General features: G+C 48.5%; 6 protein-coding genes across 6 annotated transcripts; 4 read left to right on the forward strand and 2 right to left on the reverse strand.

The window, feature by feature from the left end:
• On the forward strand, nucleotides 1-2,942 carry ONS95_002404 (uncharacterized protein). The gene is made up of 6 exons (XM_058495658.1): nucleotides 1-573; nucleotides 677-815; nucleotides 866-905; nucleotides 957-1,690; nucleotides 1,743-1,759; nucleotides 1,810-2,942. The coding sequence occupies exons 1-6, from the start codon at nucleotides 552-554 to the stop codon at nucleotides 2,514-2,516; spliced, it is 1,659 nt and encodes a 552-aa protein (XP_058354386.1). The 5' UTR covers nucleotides 1-551; the 3' UTR covers nucleotides 2,517-2,942.
• Nucleotides 2,943-3,884: 942 nt separating this feature from the next.
• On the forward strand, nucleotides 3,885-4,733 carry ONS95_002405 (uncharacterized protein; the record flags this gene model as incomplete). Its single annotated transcript, XM_058495659.1, has 3 exons — nucleotides 3,885-3,909; nucleotides 4,059-4,433; nucleotides 4,492-4,733. The coding sequence occupies 3 exons, from the start codon at nucleotides 3,885-3,887 to the stop codon at nucleotides 4,731-4,733; spliced, it is 642 nt and encodes a 213-aa protein (XP_058354387.1).
• A 1,514-nt stretch (nucleotides 4,734-6,247) lies between these two features.
• On the reverse strand, nucleotides 6,248-7,171 carry ONS95_002406 (uncharacterized protein; the record flags this gene model as incomplete). Its single annotated transcript, XM_058495660.1, has 3 exons — nucleotides 6,248-6,402; nucleotides 6,464-6,621; nucleotides 6,678-7,171. The coding sequence occupies 3 exons, from the start codon at nucleotides 7,169-7,171 to the stop codon at nucleotides 6,248-6,250; spliced, it is 807 nt and encodes a 268-aa protein (XP_058354388.1).
• Nucleotides 7,172-10,051: 2,880 nt separating this feature from the next.
• ONS95_002407 (uncharacterized protein) lies at nucleotides 10,052-10,381 on the reverse strand (the record flags this gene model as incomplete). The annotated part of the gene is made up of 1 exon (XM_058495661.1): nucleotides 10,052-10,381. The coding sequence occupies one exon, from the start codon at nucleotides 10,379-10,381 to the stop codon at nucleotides 10,052-10,054; it is 330 nt and encodes a 109-aa protein (XP_058354389.1).
• An 877-nt stretch (nucleotides 10,382-11,258) lies between these two features.
• Nucleotides 11,259-11,684, forward strand: ONS95_002408 (uncharacterized protein; the record flags this gene model as incomplete). Its single annotated transcript, XM_058495662.1, has 1 exon — nucleotides 11,259-11,684. The coding sequence occupies one exon, from the start codon at nucleotides 11,259-11,261 to the stop codon at nucleotides 11,682-11,684; it is 426 nt and encodes a 141-aa protein (XP_058354390.1).
• An 87-nt stretch (nucleotides 11,685-11,771) lies between these two features.
• ONS95_002409 (uncharacterized protein) lies at nucleotides 11,772-11,989 on the forward strand (the record flags this gene model as incomplete). The annotated part of the gene is made up of 2 exons (XM_058495663.1): nucleotides 11,772-11,779; nucleotides 11,815-11,989. The coding sequence occupies 2 exons, from the start codon at nucleotides 11,772-11,774 to the stop codon at nucleotides 11,987-11,989; spliced, it is 183 nt and encodes a 60-aa protein (XP_058354391.1).
• Nucleotides 11,990-11,994: the final 5 nt, after the last annotated feature.

The raw sequence follows: 11,994 nt of genomic DNA on the forward strand, positions 1-11,994 counted from the left end.
TGATTAGTCATGTACTTGAACGCTTCTGTGACATGTAACATCCACTGACCTTCCAAATTGGTCAATTGCCACGTCTCAGCGCATATACGAAGTCCAAGTGCTGTACAATATACCGCGCGGGGCCTGGGCGGCCCGCCCATGACAGACCCCCACTAACACCACTATTGTAAGCCCAACCATCACTTCAACGTTTCTCAAACACCATGATATCTGACCCTAAGACAATTCTATGAGTTTCGAAATAGTCAGTCGGTTTAAGTACTCGTTCAATCTTGAAACAATTCATGGTCGAAACATTTTCCGTTTCAGGTATCTCCAGACCACATCTTTCCAAAGTCCGGAAGCGAAGGAAGAGCAAGTCAGCACTAGTATCACGTATCACGACAACGAGATCTTTTCAACGGCCGCTGAGAGACGTACGTTGAGACAACATTGGATCTACTTTGCGATAGGCTTTCGTTGGGAGAATTGAAGCCGAGGTCTGGTTCCCTTATTCGAATGTCCTGACGGCCAGCTGGTTGTGCTACTTTGACGGACGGGTACAGCTCGTCATGTGGATATGTGGAACAAGCGGTGAGTAATCTCTCTCATGGTGGAATATATAAATGTTTCTTGAACCATCTTGAGGAAATCTAACTGCGTTCTTGGTAAAATCCGATTCTGACAGTTATGGCAGGCGAAAGATATGAGAAACTTTCGACTACCTCTCCCGAGGTAGAGAACTCGTTAGATGAAGATGGGGCAATATCTGCAGTTGATGGACGACCAGCTGTCAGTCGATTGTACTTACTATGCTTAACGATAAGCATGGGAGGGTAAAGATCTCTATTATCAACCCTCTTTCCACTTCTGACACCCAAACCAGATTACAAGTAGTATGGGCAACCGTTATGGCCGAAGGCTCCGTAAGTCACATTCCCATCAAAGTACACCTTATCATCTGATGAACATCTCAGACATTCCTACTGTCTCTCGGTATCCAACCCTATCTCGTCTCCCTGGTGTGGCTCGCTGGTCCCATCTGCGGAACCGTCCTCCAACCGTACATCGGGTACAAAAGCGATTTCTGCACCCACCCCTGGGGCCGCCGTCGCCCTTTCATGATCTATGGAACAGCCGCCACAATATTCTGTATCAATCTTCTCGCTTGGACGAGCGAGATAGTACGATCATTCGCTTACCTACTAGGTTTCAACGCCGACGCAGGTGCCGCGCACATCACGATCCAGATCTTTGCTGTGGTAGGCATCTGGGCGTTGAATATAGCAATCCAGCCTGTACAGACTAGTATCCGTGCTTTGATTGTCGATTCCTGTCCTGGTGACCAGGCCGTTCAGGCGAATTCGTTTGCGAGTACGGCTGTTATTGTGGGAAGTGCGATTGGGTATGGGTGTGGTGTTGTGGGTATGCCGAGGATGGCAAGCTGGGTTGAGAATTCGGAGTTTAAAGGGCTGTGTCTGATTGCTTCGGTGGCCTTAGGGATGACGGTTGCGGTTACGGCGGTGGTGATTGAGGAGAGGAGGTTTGAAGGTGGGGATGAAGGTATTGGAAGAGAGAAGTTTGGGGTGAGGGGTGTTTGGAAGGAGATATTTGAGGCGATTAGGGAATTGCCGCCGACGATTAGAAGGGTATGTGTAGTACAGTTCTTTGCGTGGTTGGCGTGGTTTCCGTTTTTGTTTAACATTGTTGTGTAAGTGATCAACCCGATCCCAAGCCGTCGTGTTCGCTAACCGGATGGACAGGTATCTGAGTAAGCTGTGTAAGTATTGGAAGACTCTAGACTCCATATCGGGTTACTGACTGGTGTAGACGGCTATCAAATTCTTTCCGAGAGTACGGGATCATCGTCGACGATTTACATTGAAGCTGTTGGTGTACAGTCCACTCAACACGCTATCATGGCCATGCTGCTTTTCTCCATTGTAGCACTCATGGCAAATCTCTTATTACCGCATCTGATATCCATCCCTCAATGCAGGAAGACATCTCCTAGGAATTGCTTATCATGGCCCACTCTTCCACGAGTATGGATGTGCTCGCATATCTTGACATCAATATGTCTCTTTGGCGCCACAATCGGAGACTGCTTCATGTCCTCAGTCGTCTTCGTATCTCTCCTCGGAATCTCTTGGGCACTTACACAATGGGCACCATTTGCCATAATCACCGCCGAAATAGCTCATAGCTCCAGCGTCGAACATGCCAATAAAATGGAGCTTTCCATCTATCCTTCATCCTCTTCCTCCTCACCCACGGAGCACGACGAAGAGATCCAACATCTAACTGGACCCGACACATTTAAGTGTCCAAAAATCAGATCTAGAGCCGGAACGACAATGGGGGTACATAATATAGCTATTGCTATGCCGCAGATGCTTTCAGCGGTCTTGAATAGTGCTATTTTCTGGAGCTGTAGGCAGCTTGGTGTTGATGATCGGGAGGCGATGGCTTGGGTTTTGAGGATGGGTGTTTTGGTAGCGTTGGGTGCAGCGTGTGCAGCGAGAGAAATTCGGTAGCGATACAAGGTAAACAATCAATATAATGCTAGTAATTGTTCACAACACCGAGTTTGACCCAGTGATTGATGGCATGGTCGTCTTTTGAGTTCGTTTAGAGCTCGCTTGAGAGATCCGGAAGTCAATTGGTACAAAGGAGCCGAAACCAATACTATGAAAGCAATTTAACAACCAACTGGTTCAAGCATACTGTAAAAACGTCGTAGGGAGCTTGCTCGTTAGTAGAGTGACGGTAGTAGTGGCAAGTCGCGATCTGATAGCTGCCTTCTGCTGGCTCGGATGCGAGAACACAGCAATCTCTGTGCTGTACTTAATTGAGTCCTCGCGGCTCTGAAGATCCACAAAGATGTTCCCCAAGCATATATGGATGCATATGGGTAAAGACTTGGGTAATGGAAATCATAAAAGCAGTACCACGTGACTCTCATGAGGAGCCAGCCTTACAGGCTCTCCGGTATTTACCCCAGCTACAAGGAAACCATAACAACGGATCTGTCTGGATAGATGGATTTAGGTAAGAGGCTTCATAAGGTCTGTCAAATGTCGGGGAAGAGTCTCCCAACCTTTCCAAGGTATTTTTCAAGAAGTCCTTTCCAGAGTAAGTGCTCTGCAGCAAGTTGCACCTCTCTGGCCATTAGCTGCCCAAAATCCATGCAACAAGATTGTGATCTAGAGAAATCATAGCCTACTTCAGGCACTCTCAAGCCTTCAAAGGGTACGTTTGTCCATCAAAGCACTACTTCAAGCTGTACATGTCGAGGTCATATCACGTGATCGCATGCGAAATCCGAAGTTGGATTACGAGAGTCACCTTGATGAAGACAATGGAATACAGGGATAAAAGCAACCGCTGACCGTGAAATTGCACTTGCATCCACTGAAATACTTTGTAGTTCTGGTTTTGGGACGAGGACAGTTCTAGAGCTGGACTTAATGGAAAAGAGCCGCAATACGTGGGGCATGTGAAGTTGGTAGAAAAATCCATCAAAAGGAGACAGATACTGAATATCGTAGAAGGAAGCCCAGGTGAATCATAATAGACATTAAATGGACGTCAAACCTTGATTGTATTCATTGTAAGCAATCAATTGCTGCCTTGCCTCACCTAGTCGCCATCTTGCAGGGATGTTGACCGCTCTGGCATTGATTTACGTTGGAAGCTTCTGCTACATTCTTTTGGCACGAGGCTGGAAAGCCGCTTCGCACTGCTGCAATCCACCACCACCACCAAACGAATCCTCGCTTTCATCTTCTCTCCTCCCATACCCCAACCCAAGCAATTAATTTTTCACCGCCAAGATCTCCACAATCAACTCCCACGAAATCTACACCACACTCTCCCTGACAGCTTGACCGTCCACATCAATCATGTCGACCGCGCAGACTCCAGAAGGTAAGCTTAACATGTCACTTTTGGCGGGGGAGCTTCAGCTTCAGCTCCAGCCCGTCACTGCATTTGAAGCAGCCTCCACCACAGCTGTCCATGCTCGATTAATACAAATCTACCCGAAAATCTTTGCTAATGCTTCTCCCAACAAACAGTCCTTTGGGCCCAGCGTTCCAACAAGACCGACGCCAAGAAGAACTTCATCTACCTCACCATCACCGTCCCCGATGTCCAAAAGTCGAATCTTAAGCTCGATATCAAGTCACAATCGCTCACCTTCTCCGGCCACTCCGACTCCCTCAAGAGAGACTACCACGTCGAGCTCGAGTTCTACGGCGAGATTGACGAGTCCGAGACCAAGATCAACCACACTGCCAAAAACATTGCCTTGGTCCTGAGAAAGAAGGAGCTGAAGGAGGAGTTCTGGCCACGACTATTGAAGGATGCTAAGAAGGTCCACTTCCTGAAGACCGACTTCGATAAGTGGGTTGATGAGGATGAGCAGGACGAGGCTCCCGAGGACGACCTAGGTGAGTTTTTCACAGATGATTGGAAATCTGGATATAGGAAATGCTGACACACCAGCAGCAAACATGGGCGGAATGGGCGGCATGCCAGGTATGGGTGATATGAGCTCAATGATGGGCGGTGCAGGAGGTGACTTTGGCGGCATCGACTTCTCCAAACTCGGCGGAGCAGCAGAGCCCGAGGAGGATGACGATGATGATGACGACGAGGATATGCCAGCGCTCGAGGGCGAGGACGACGATGAGGAGGCAAAGGAGGCTCCTAAGAAGGCCACCGGCTCCAAGATCGAGGAGGTTGCTTAGACGGGCTTCTGTTCTCTTTACATGGCGCACAAGATGGAGGCTTCCTAGTACAACAGATATTGTGTTGGTTTCTTCACTCTTCACAAGACTAAAGCTTTCTTATCAACGATGGATAACAACGGAGCCCTTCCTTTTCGAGTTGATACATCACTTTTTTGATGTCTGAGGAGACTTTATTCCATGAGTTTGCAGGGCATGGTCGGTAGATACCTTGCAGGCAGATAACATAAAAGCAATAGTTTCCGCATTCTCTTTCGGTTATTGCTTGCGTACATTTGCTGCACATCCAGATTCTTCGTACTTCCTGCTCCACACATTGATTGTAGTTTCAGTATATTGCAATGGCTGTGAGAGAGCTAGTTGGCTCGAATCTCCCATTTTTATACCTCACGTCAGATTTGTTGGTGGTTGCACAGACGTGCATTACATTGTGGCTTTGCTCAGACTCACTTTCTCTAAAACCCTTCTTCGTTCTCCATGTTCCTCATCCCAGAAACTTTATACAGCTCTACAACGTTCTCATTTACTTTACTATAACCTTCTTTCTTATCATGATGTTCAAATCCCTTTCCAGCAAACTCACAACCTCCATTATCAAAGCTCTTTGTTTTCCCACACCCCCATCACAAGCTCTCTCATCCTCTCCAGCAACAATGAAGACAGCCCACTCCTCTACATCATTCTCTTCCCGTCTCTCTACCTCAACTACACACTCTACTACAGGCCCGTCGCAAAATAGTCAAATTATCCAGCCCGATACTTACACCCCGACCGATGCAGCGAACTTCTCCCATCTCGGCGAAACCATGACAGCCTTACCTCCCGGCGAAATCTATGTCCATCCCCAAATAAAGAGTCCAGTAACGACGCTGAAATCTGAGAGGCTAGATGGTATTGTAAGGAGCGTGAGTGAAGGGGAGGGCAGGGAGGTGTACACAGCGGAGCATGCGGCGGAGTTTATGAGGAGGGGGGCTTGTATGGTTGTTTGGCCTGGTAATGAGGAAGGCGAGGCGGAAGGAGAGCGGAGAGCGGTTGAAATATGATTCTTAGATCGGGATCGGGCTTCCGTTACTGGTTGGGGGCTGAATGATGGAGATTGCTGGGCGTTGAGGGTATTTTTTGGGTCACTTCTTGGTTATGGGTATGAGTTTTAGGTCACGTAAATATGGATGAGGTACTGGAACTAAGGATGGATGGTGTACCTGGCTTTGAAAGGACTCGGATTGTGGCGTTTTGTTTGGTTGCGCAGAGCACGTTGGCTGCTGGTTGGGTTCATGAATGCAATGATCAGAACTAAAGTACCATGTCATGCTTTACACTGGGCACATTGACAGCCTTCCCGAATTCGCAGTGAGCCGGATCGTGGTACCCTTCATCGCTAAATTCAGTTCCGCCGTAAGCTCGTGGAAGTCAATACCGCTAAACTCTCAGAAGACTTCGCTGAGCATACGCAACTGTTTCACACGAAAGGTCCCATGCTCAGAAGTTTTACAAACAAAACTTTAATTCCTAATTCAAGAAACCACAAAAGTCGCCGCATTCCGCGCGTCCAGACCGTACGTAAGATGCTGCTGCAGGACTCTCAATCCATCATCACAGATATCGTCCCCTTGATGACAAATTGTCATAACCTTGTTTGCCTCAACATTCGGGATAGCCGTGCCATTATCTACTAATGTTAGCCAACGGGCTCGCTTCGACACCAGGGATGAATGGTAAACAGAACATACTCGGATCACCGAAAATCACCACCTTAGAAACCCACGTGACCGTCGTAGCTGGCAGAGATGCTAGGGCGTTGTGAACAAGTTGACCTCCTTGTGAGTATCCCGATACAACGAGTTTGGTGTTTGGACATGTCGTGAATGCCGTCGCGATTTGCATCGCCCTAGAGCGATATCAGAACTTTGTAAATACCGCGACCAATGTCAAGCCAGAACTCACATATTCACACTCCCCTTAACATCACCACCCGCCAAATACCCTACAACACTCGCCTTATAATCATTCACGCCCTGGACCGCCAACGCCGCACTCCCCACCTTTGCCTTCAATGCATCGAAGAATGGAGGACCGACCAAGATCCCAACGTTGCCAGGCTCGGTTGTACCACGGGCAAATACGACGGTGTATGGTTTACAGGTGCTGGAAAGTTGGTTGTAAGTTGTTTTCTTACCGGAAACGAGGGCGAGGAAGCCTTGGAAGGTGGTGAGGATGCCGCTTATGGCTGCGAGGGTTCCGTCGATGGCAGGGAGGTGGTCGAGAAGGAGAGAGAGGAAGGCATTGAGGTCTGTTTCTCGTTCGGCTAGCTCGCTGGGACTGGAGTTTACTCCGGGAACTGGTGCCGGGTTTGTAACTGGTGCTGGATCTGGTATTGGGACAGGAGAAGCGAGTGTGAGGCCGATGATGGCTAGAAGGGTCCAAATTGAAGGGAGCATTTTGTTCTCGTGCTGTACAACTGATTTGGCGAAGGAAGAAGAGAATATCTGATGAGTCAAGACTTCAAAACTTTCGATCTTAATAGCCTCGTATACCAGCTGTCAACAGCAACGATGTAGTGAGTACAGTTGCAATCAGAGAAGAGTCAACAGCTCCCCAGGAGATTTGACCGAGACGGCAAAGAAAAACGAAAGAATGAATGCAAACACTCCAATAAATGAATGTTCAGAACAGCAGATCGGCATACACAAGTTTAAACTAGCACCAGAACAACTCGACGATCAACTGCAGACTTATTTCCAAGTCTTCGGGCATGGACCCCGTTTATCAACAAAGGACTGCATGTCCACGCCGAGGCAGGGACAGAAACTGCTCTCGTGATGGTGCCAATGGGATAATAGTGAGGGGTCCATTGCTTGTCACTGTGATGGTACCTACAGACGTACGATAGTGCATTCTGAGAGGACAAATAGAATGTAAGAAATGAAAGAGGGGGTGACAGTCGCATGCTTGGAGAAAGAGAGACCGTTGACCAATGTGATCATTGAAGTGCCCTACGAAGACCCTGGATCAACTAGATCCCGCAAGGGCCACGGCCTGATGAACTAATAGACGGGATGGCTTTGGGGTTGTCGTTGTCTTCCGAACGGTATGTATCGAACCCCAAACATGGGTCAAGTACGCAAACCGTCTACATACATTTCCAAAGCAATCATTGATGACTAAATGAAGCACAGATATTCACGCAAGTAAACTGAAAACGCAAGCTTTGGCTCCAAAGCTGTGCAAAGTCTTTTTCAAAAGTCCAGCCGTAAATCCCCAAAGAGAGGTCAAAGTAGTCGGCGCCTACCGAAATCCGGTACCAACCTCCAGTACGCATCCAGTAACATTCCCGGGCGCCAAGAAGTCGCTCTGGGGAAGCTCTGGGGTCTGATTGCACAGACCAAAGCCAATCGGCTCGCCACAGACCATCACAAGTCTCCATCACAGCGTTTGAGGAGAAGACTGGCTGAAGGATATGCTTTTGGAGAGCAGATCGACATTGCTAGATTCGCGGAAGAATAGAAACAAGCACAAAACGATAGGAAATATTGGTTGGACAGCGGCTTTGCCGTGACTTCTCTTTGTTTTGTCACCCACGATTTGAAAGTTTTGTTTTGGTCCAATTCCATTTTGATTTCGGAACAAACGCCGGCCTTGTAATTCCATGAAGACAGTGTAAAAGAAAATTTGGATGCCTCAAGAGTGGAGACGACGCATTATCTCCATATCATCCTTCCCATCCCCACCCCCAATCCCGTCCCTAACAGAAAGCCTAAATGATAAAAGGCGAGCTTGCAAAACCAGTAATACAGTGAAAGGTATGCTTTGCTTGCATAAAAAGAGAGTCTCGCATCAATTGTGCTTGACCATGTCAGACCAGTGTGAGGTGATGAGTCGTTTCATAGCACAGATGTTCACAAGATCTCGTCATCCATGTTGGCATCACCATTAGCAGCTGGCTGAGCAGCAACAGCACCAGCACCAGCACCGTCTGTAGCGGTGGCACCAGTCTGCCAGTAGTCGACCATCTCGGAGTCGAGCTCCTCTGCGGTCTTCTTGGCAGGGCGAGCAGCACGACCTCCGCGTCCTCCACGACCACGGGCCTTGCCTCCACGAGTGGCACCGGCAGCTGGGGTCTTTGTAACAGCAGCGGATTTTGGTTGAGCCTTTGGTTGCCTACTAATCTATTAGTCTACGTTGATTGCGGATGGTGTTAGTAACTCACGTAATACGCTCACTCAAGCCCTTTGGTGGTGGGATTTCCTTTGCACGAGTTCCATCGAGGATCAACTCGACCTGCAGACGCATTAGCTTAAGCCTGAAATTTGACAGAATTGACAGTCTCACCTTGATTGGCTTGCCGTCAACGGGGATACCATTGCAAGTGGAGACTGCCTTGGTTGCGTTGTCGAATCGGTGGAAGATGATGTTGGCGACACCGCGGCTCTGTCCTTGAGGGCCATACGATAGTTCAACCTTCTTGATAGGTCCTACGGTCTTTCCAAAGTACTCCTATATTTCCAAATTGTGGTTAGTGATCTGAAAATCGTTCTTCTCGCGAAAATCGCAAAGGTGGTCTCGACGTCGGGCCTGGAACGAAAGAAAGAGTCCGCAAAAAACAACATCCAAGCCCCCCGAAAAATGTCCTTGAAAACAGCGAGCGAGCAGTGAGCATTAGTGATCAGGGTATGTCCGGAATCCAGTAAAGGCGGAAAATTTGGTACTCGAGCCATCCTTTCGGGCACTCCAGGGTACCAATCTTCATGGCGGTTGTAAATCAATACCACCACCACATGCCATCAACAGCCCATCTCTCATTTTAGCCTGACACCACTACTGCTGAAACCGCCGCCAAAAAGTGTGCGGCCACCAAAACTCCAAGACACAACGTAAGGTTTCCCAAACACCGGTTTGTAACTAGGTAGCCTTCATGAAAACTTTTCAGAAGCTGCTGAGATGATGTATTCGAGACTGTGCTGTTTGCTCCACTGCTGCGCTCGCTGTGCTTGACGCATGCTCCAAAGTCTCCCGGGAAAGTCTCGATTCTCTTCTTTCAGAAACAACGCCATCATCAAGTCTGCGCCATTTTCAGATACGAGGGCTTGCCAGGCTACCTCGAAGTATCATAGGCTTTATGCTAGACTAAGACGCGCTCAACTGAACTTCACAGCTGCTTCAAGGTATATCGCGAGCAGAAGGAAGCAGGAGACGGTCTGGATGGGGCTCCCCAGTATACTCGATAAAAACATCGAAACAGGATATCGTTACAGGTCGACGGATCATAGATTCGTTTGTGATTGGAATACTTCGACGAAAGTCGCAAGACTTGAAAAGCCTCATCGGTAACATACCTTAATCATGATCTCGCTGATATCCTTAGGCTGGCATGGGGTTAGCAGATGCTTACGGCGGAGGTAAGAAACAGGACTTACGAATCCGCTGACCATAACCTTTCCTTCACCAGAGCCAGATGGGCCAGTTGGGATGGCCTTGACAGGGTTTCTGGTAGACTTGGTTGTCTTCTTGATACCACCAACAGGTGCGACGGTGGCGGGCTTGCCGGCTTGAGTTGTGCGACGACCACCACGGCGACCTCTACCACGACCAGTGGATGTGCGTTGAGTGGAGATGATCTCATCGAGCGACTTATCGAGTCTTCCAGACATCTTGAAGTTTATTTGGGCGTGTTGTGAAGGTGAGAAGCTGGTTGAGATCGAGCCGTTAGGATCAGTAGAACGTGGCAAAGTATCGATCGCGAGCAGGTCGAACGAAGGAGGCTCAATGTGCGATTGATGGGGAAAGGCTGGCTAACTCTAGAGTTGATGCGATGTATCGCGATCTGCCTTGAAAGGGTTGAGGCTGTGTTGCGAACGCGACTTGGGAAGAGTGGCAGTAAGGGTGCGACGGTCGAAGTTGGATGAGCGCGCAGATGTGTATTGTTACGAACAGAGCTGAGAGAGTGTGTGGAGAAGAGAAGAAGATGGCTTTGTGGTGGTGTTGGTTTGGGAAGTTGGAGGGAGGATTGGGAGGGACGAAGCTGGAGATGAAAGACGGGAAGGGGCTGCTCGCGGCGACGAACACGCTAATTCGGTTTGAGTCACAGTACTAAAGTCACGTGAGGAAGCCTAGTGCAAAATCCTGAGTGAATGCCTTGCTCTGTAAGTATAGCAGCAATACAGACTAATAGCATATTCAACATATTAATGGCAGGAGCTGGTAGCTGAAGCGTATGGATTACTCCTGATGGGGCGTTACATTTCACGACGAATAGATTTTGTGAGATTATTATTCGGAGATACCAAGATTACCTTTCTCCATGCTGCAGCAGCCACTTACAGCTTGTTCAACCTGGCTCCTTATTCAAGTCTATTCCTCTGATGTTTCTTCCCCTTACCGCAGCATCAGAAAGTCCAATGACAACCTCAAATGCGAGTTGACCGTTTGTCCATTGTAGTGGCTTTTGATATCATACAAGTCCGTACCCACCACTCCTTCAGTGCCAGCGACGGAGCACGCTGTTTGGCCAAGTAAAATAATTTTCGAATGCAACCCCATGCCCTGAATCTTAGACATCGGTCCAGAGTGATTCCCCAACGCCATAATGCTTCCATAAATAATTTCGAGTTTGATAAAGCACAGCCCTCCCTCTCAGCATCAGGGCACTCTTCACTGTCCTCCAGTTTTCGAGAGTCTGCCTATACTTCTACTCCTTCTCCAGCTCAGTCTTCACCTTCCTATCGACGCGGCTCCAGCATTTGCGCTGGATGTGATGGGTCTCCCCTTGCTGTCTACTTCTGGCTCTTCAACAGCATTGATTTCCAGGAAATGGTAGAGGATGATGAGCAGCATGGCTGCCGAGCCGAGGAAGATCGCAAGACGGTAGAGATCATCGTCAGAAATCATCTTGGATGTAGGGCTGCTTGCGACAAGGAATTCGAGGATTTGGGTAGAGTCGAAGGAGCCACGTAAGTACTGGTCTCTCGGAGGTGCTTGTAGAACTGCGTAGATTGTGAGCACAAACAATCAATTGGAACTCGACATTTACGACCAGTACAGATGCCAAAGTGAAGCTTACTTACATATATCTTTGATTGTGAAGCTGTCTCCTGAAGTCCAAATCTCTCCGCTCGGATGAGGACAGCTTGAGCAGCAAGTACGGAATGGACCCTGGTCTAGCCTTAGCGGCTCCTCGTCTCTCGTCTATTTCACCAGTGAGCGGCTACCCCACCATCTTCGATGATTTCGTCGTTGAACATGATTCCGGCTTCAATTAAGTCAC

Source organism: Cadophora gregata (genome assembly GCF_030347475.1).
Source record: "Cadophora gregata isolate MNR1 chromosome Unknown scaffold_11, whole genome shotgun sequence".
Taxonomy (NCBI): Eukaryota; Fungi; Ascomycota; class Leotiomycetes; order Helotiales; family Ploettnerulaceae; genus Cadophora; species Cadophora gregata.

Bases quoted from the DNA above. Each gene is read 5' to 3' on its own strand.
- ONS95_002404 (XM_058495658.1), top strand. From the start codon at position 552: ATGTGGATATGTGGAACAAGCG. The intron at 574-676 runs GTGAGTAATCTC...CAGTTATGGCAG, and splicing joins GTGGATATGTGGAACAAGCG to GCGAAAGATATGAGAAACTT. The intron at 906-956 runs GTAAGTCACATT...TGAACATCTCAG, and splicing joins CCGTTATGGCCGAAGGCTCC to ACATTCCTACTGTCTCTCGG.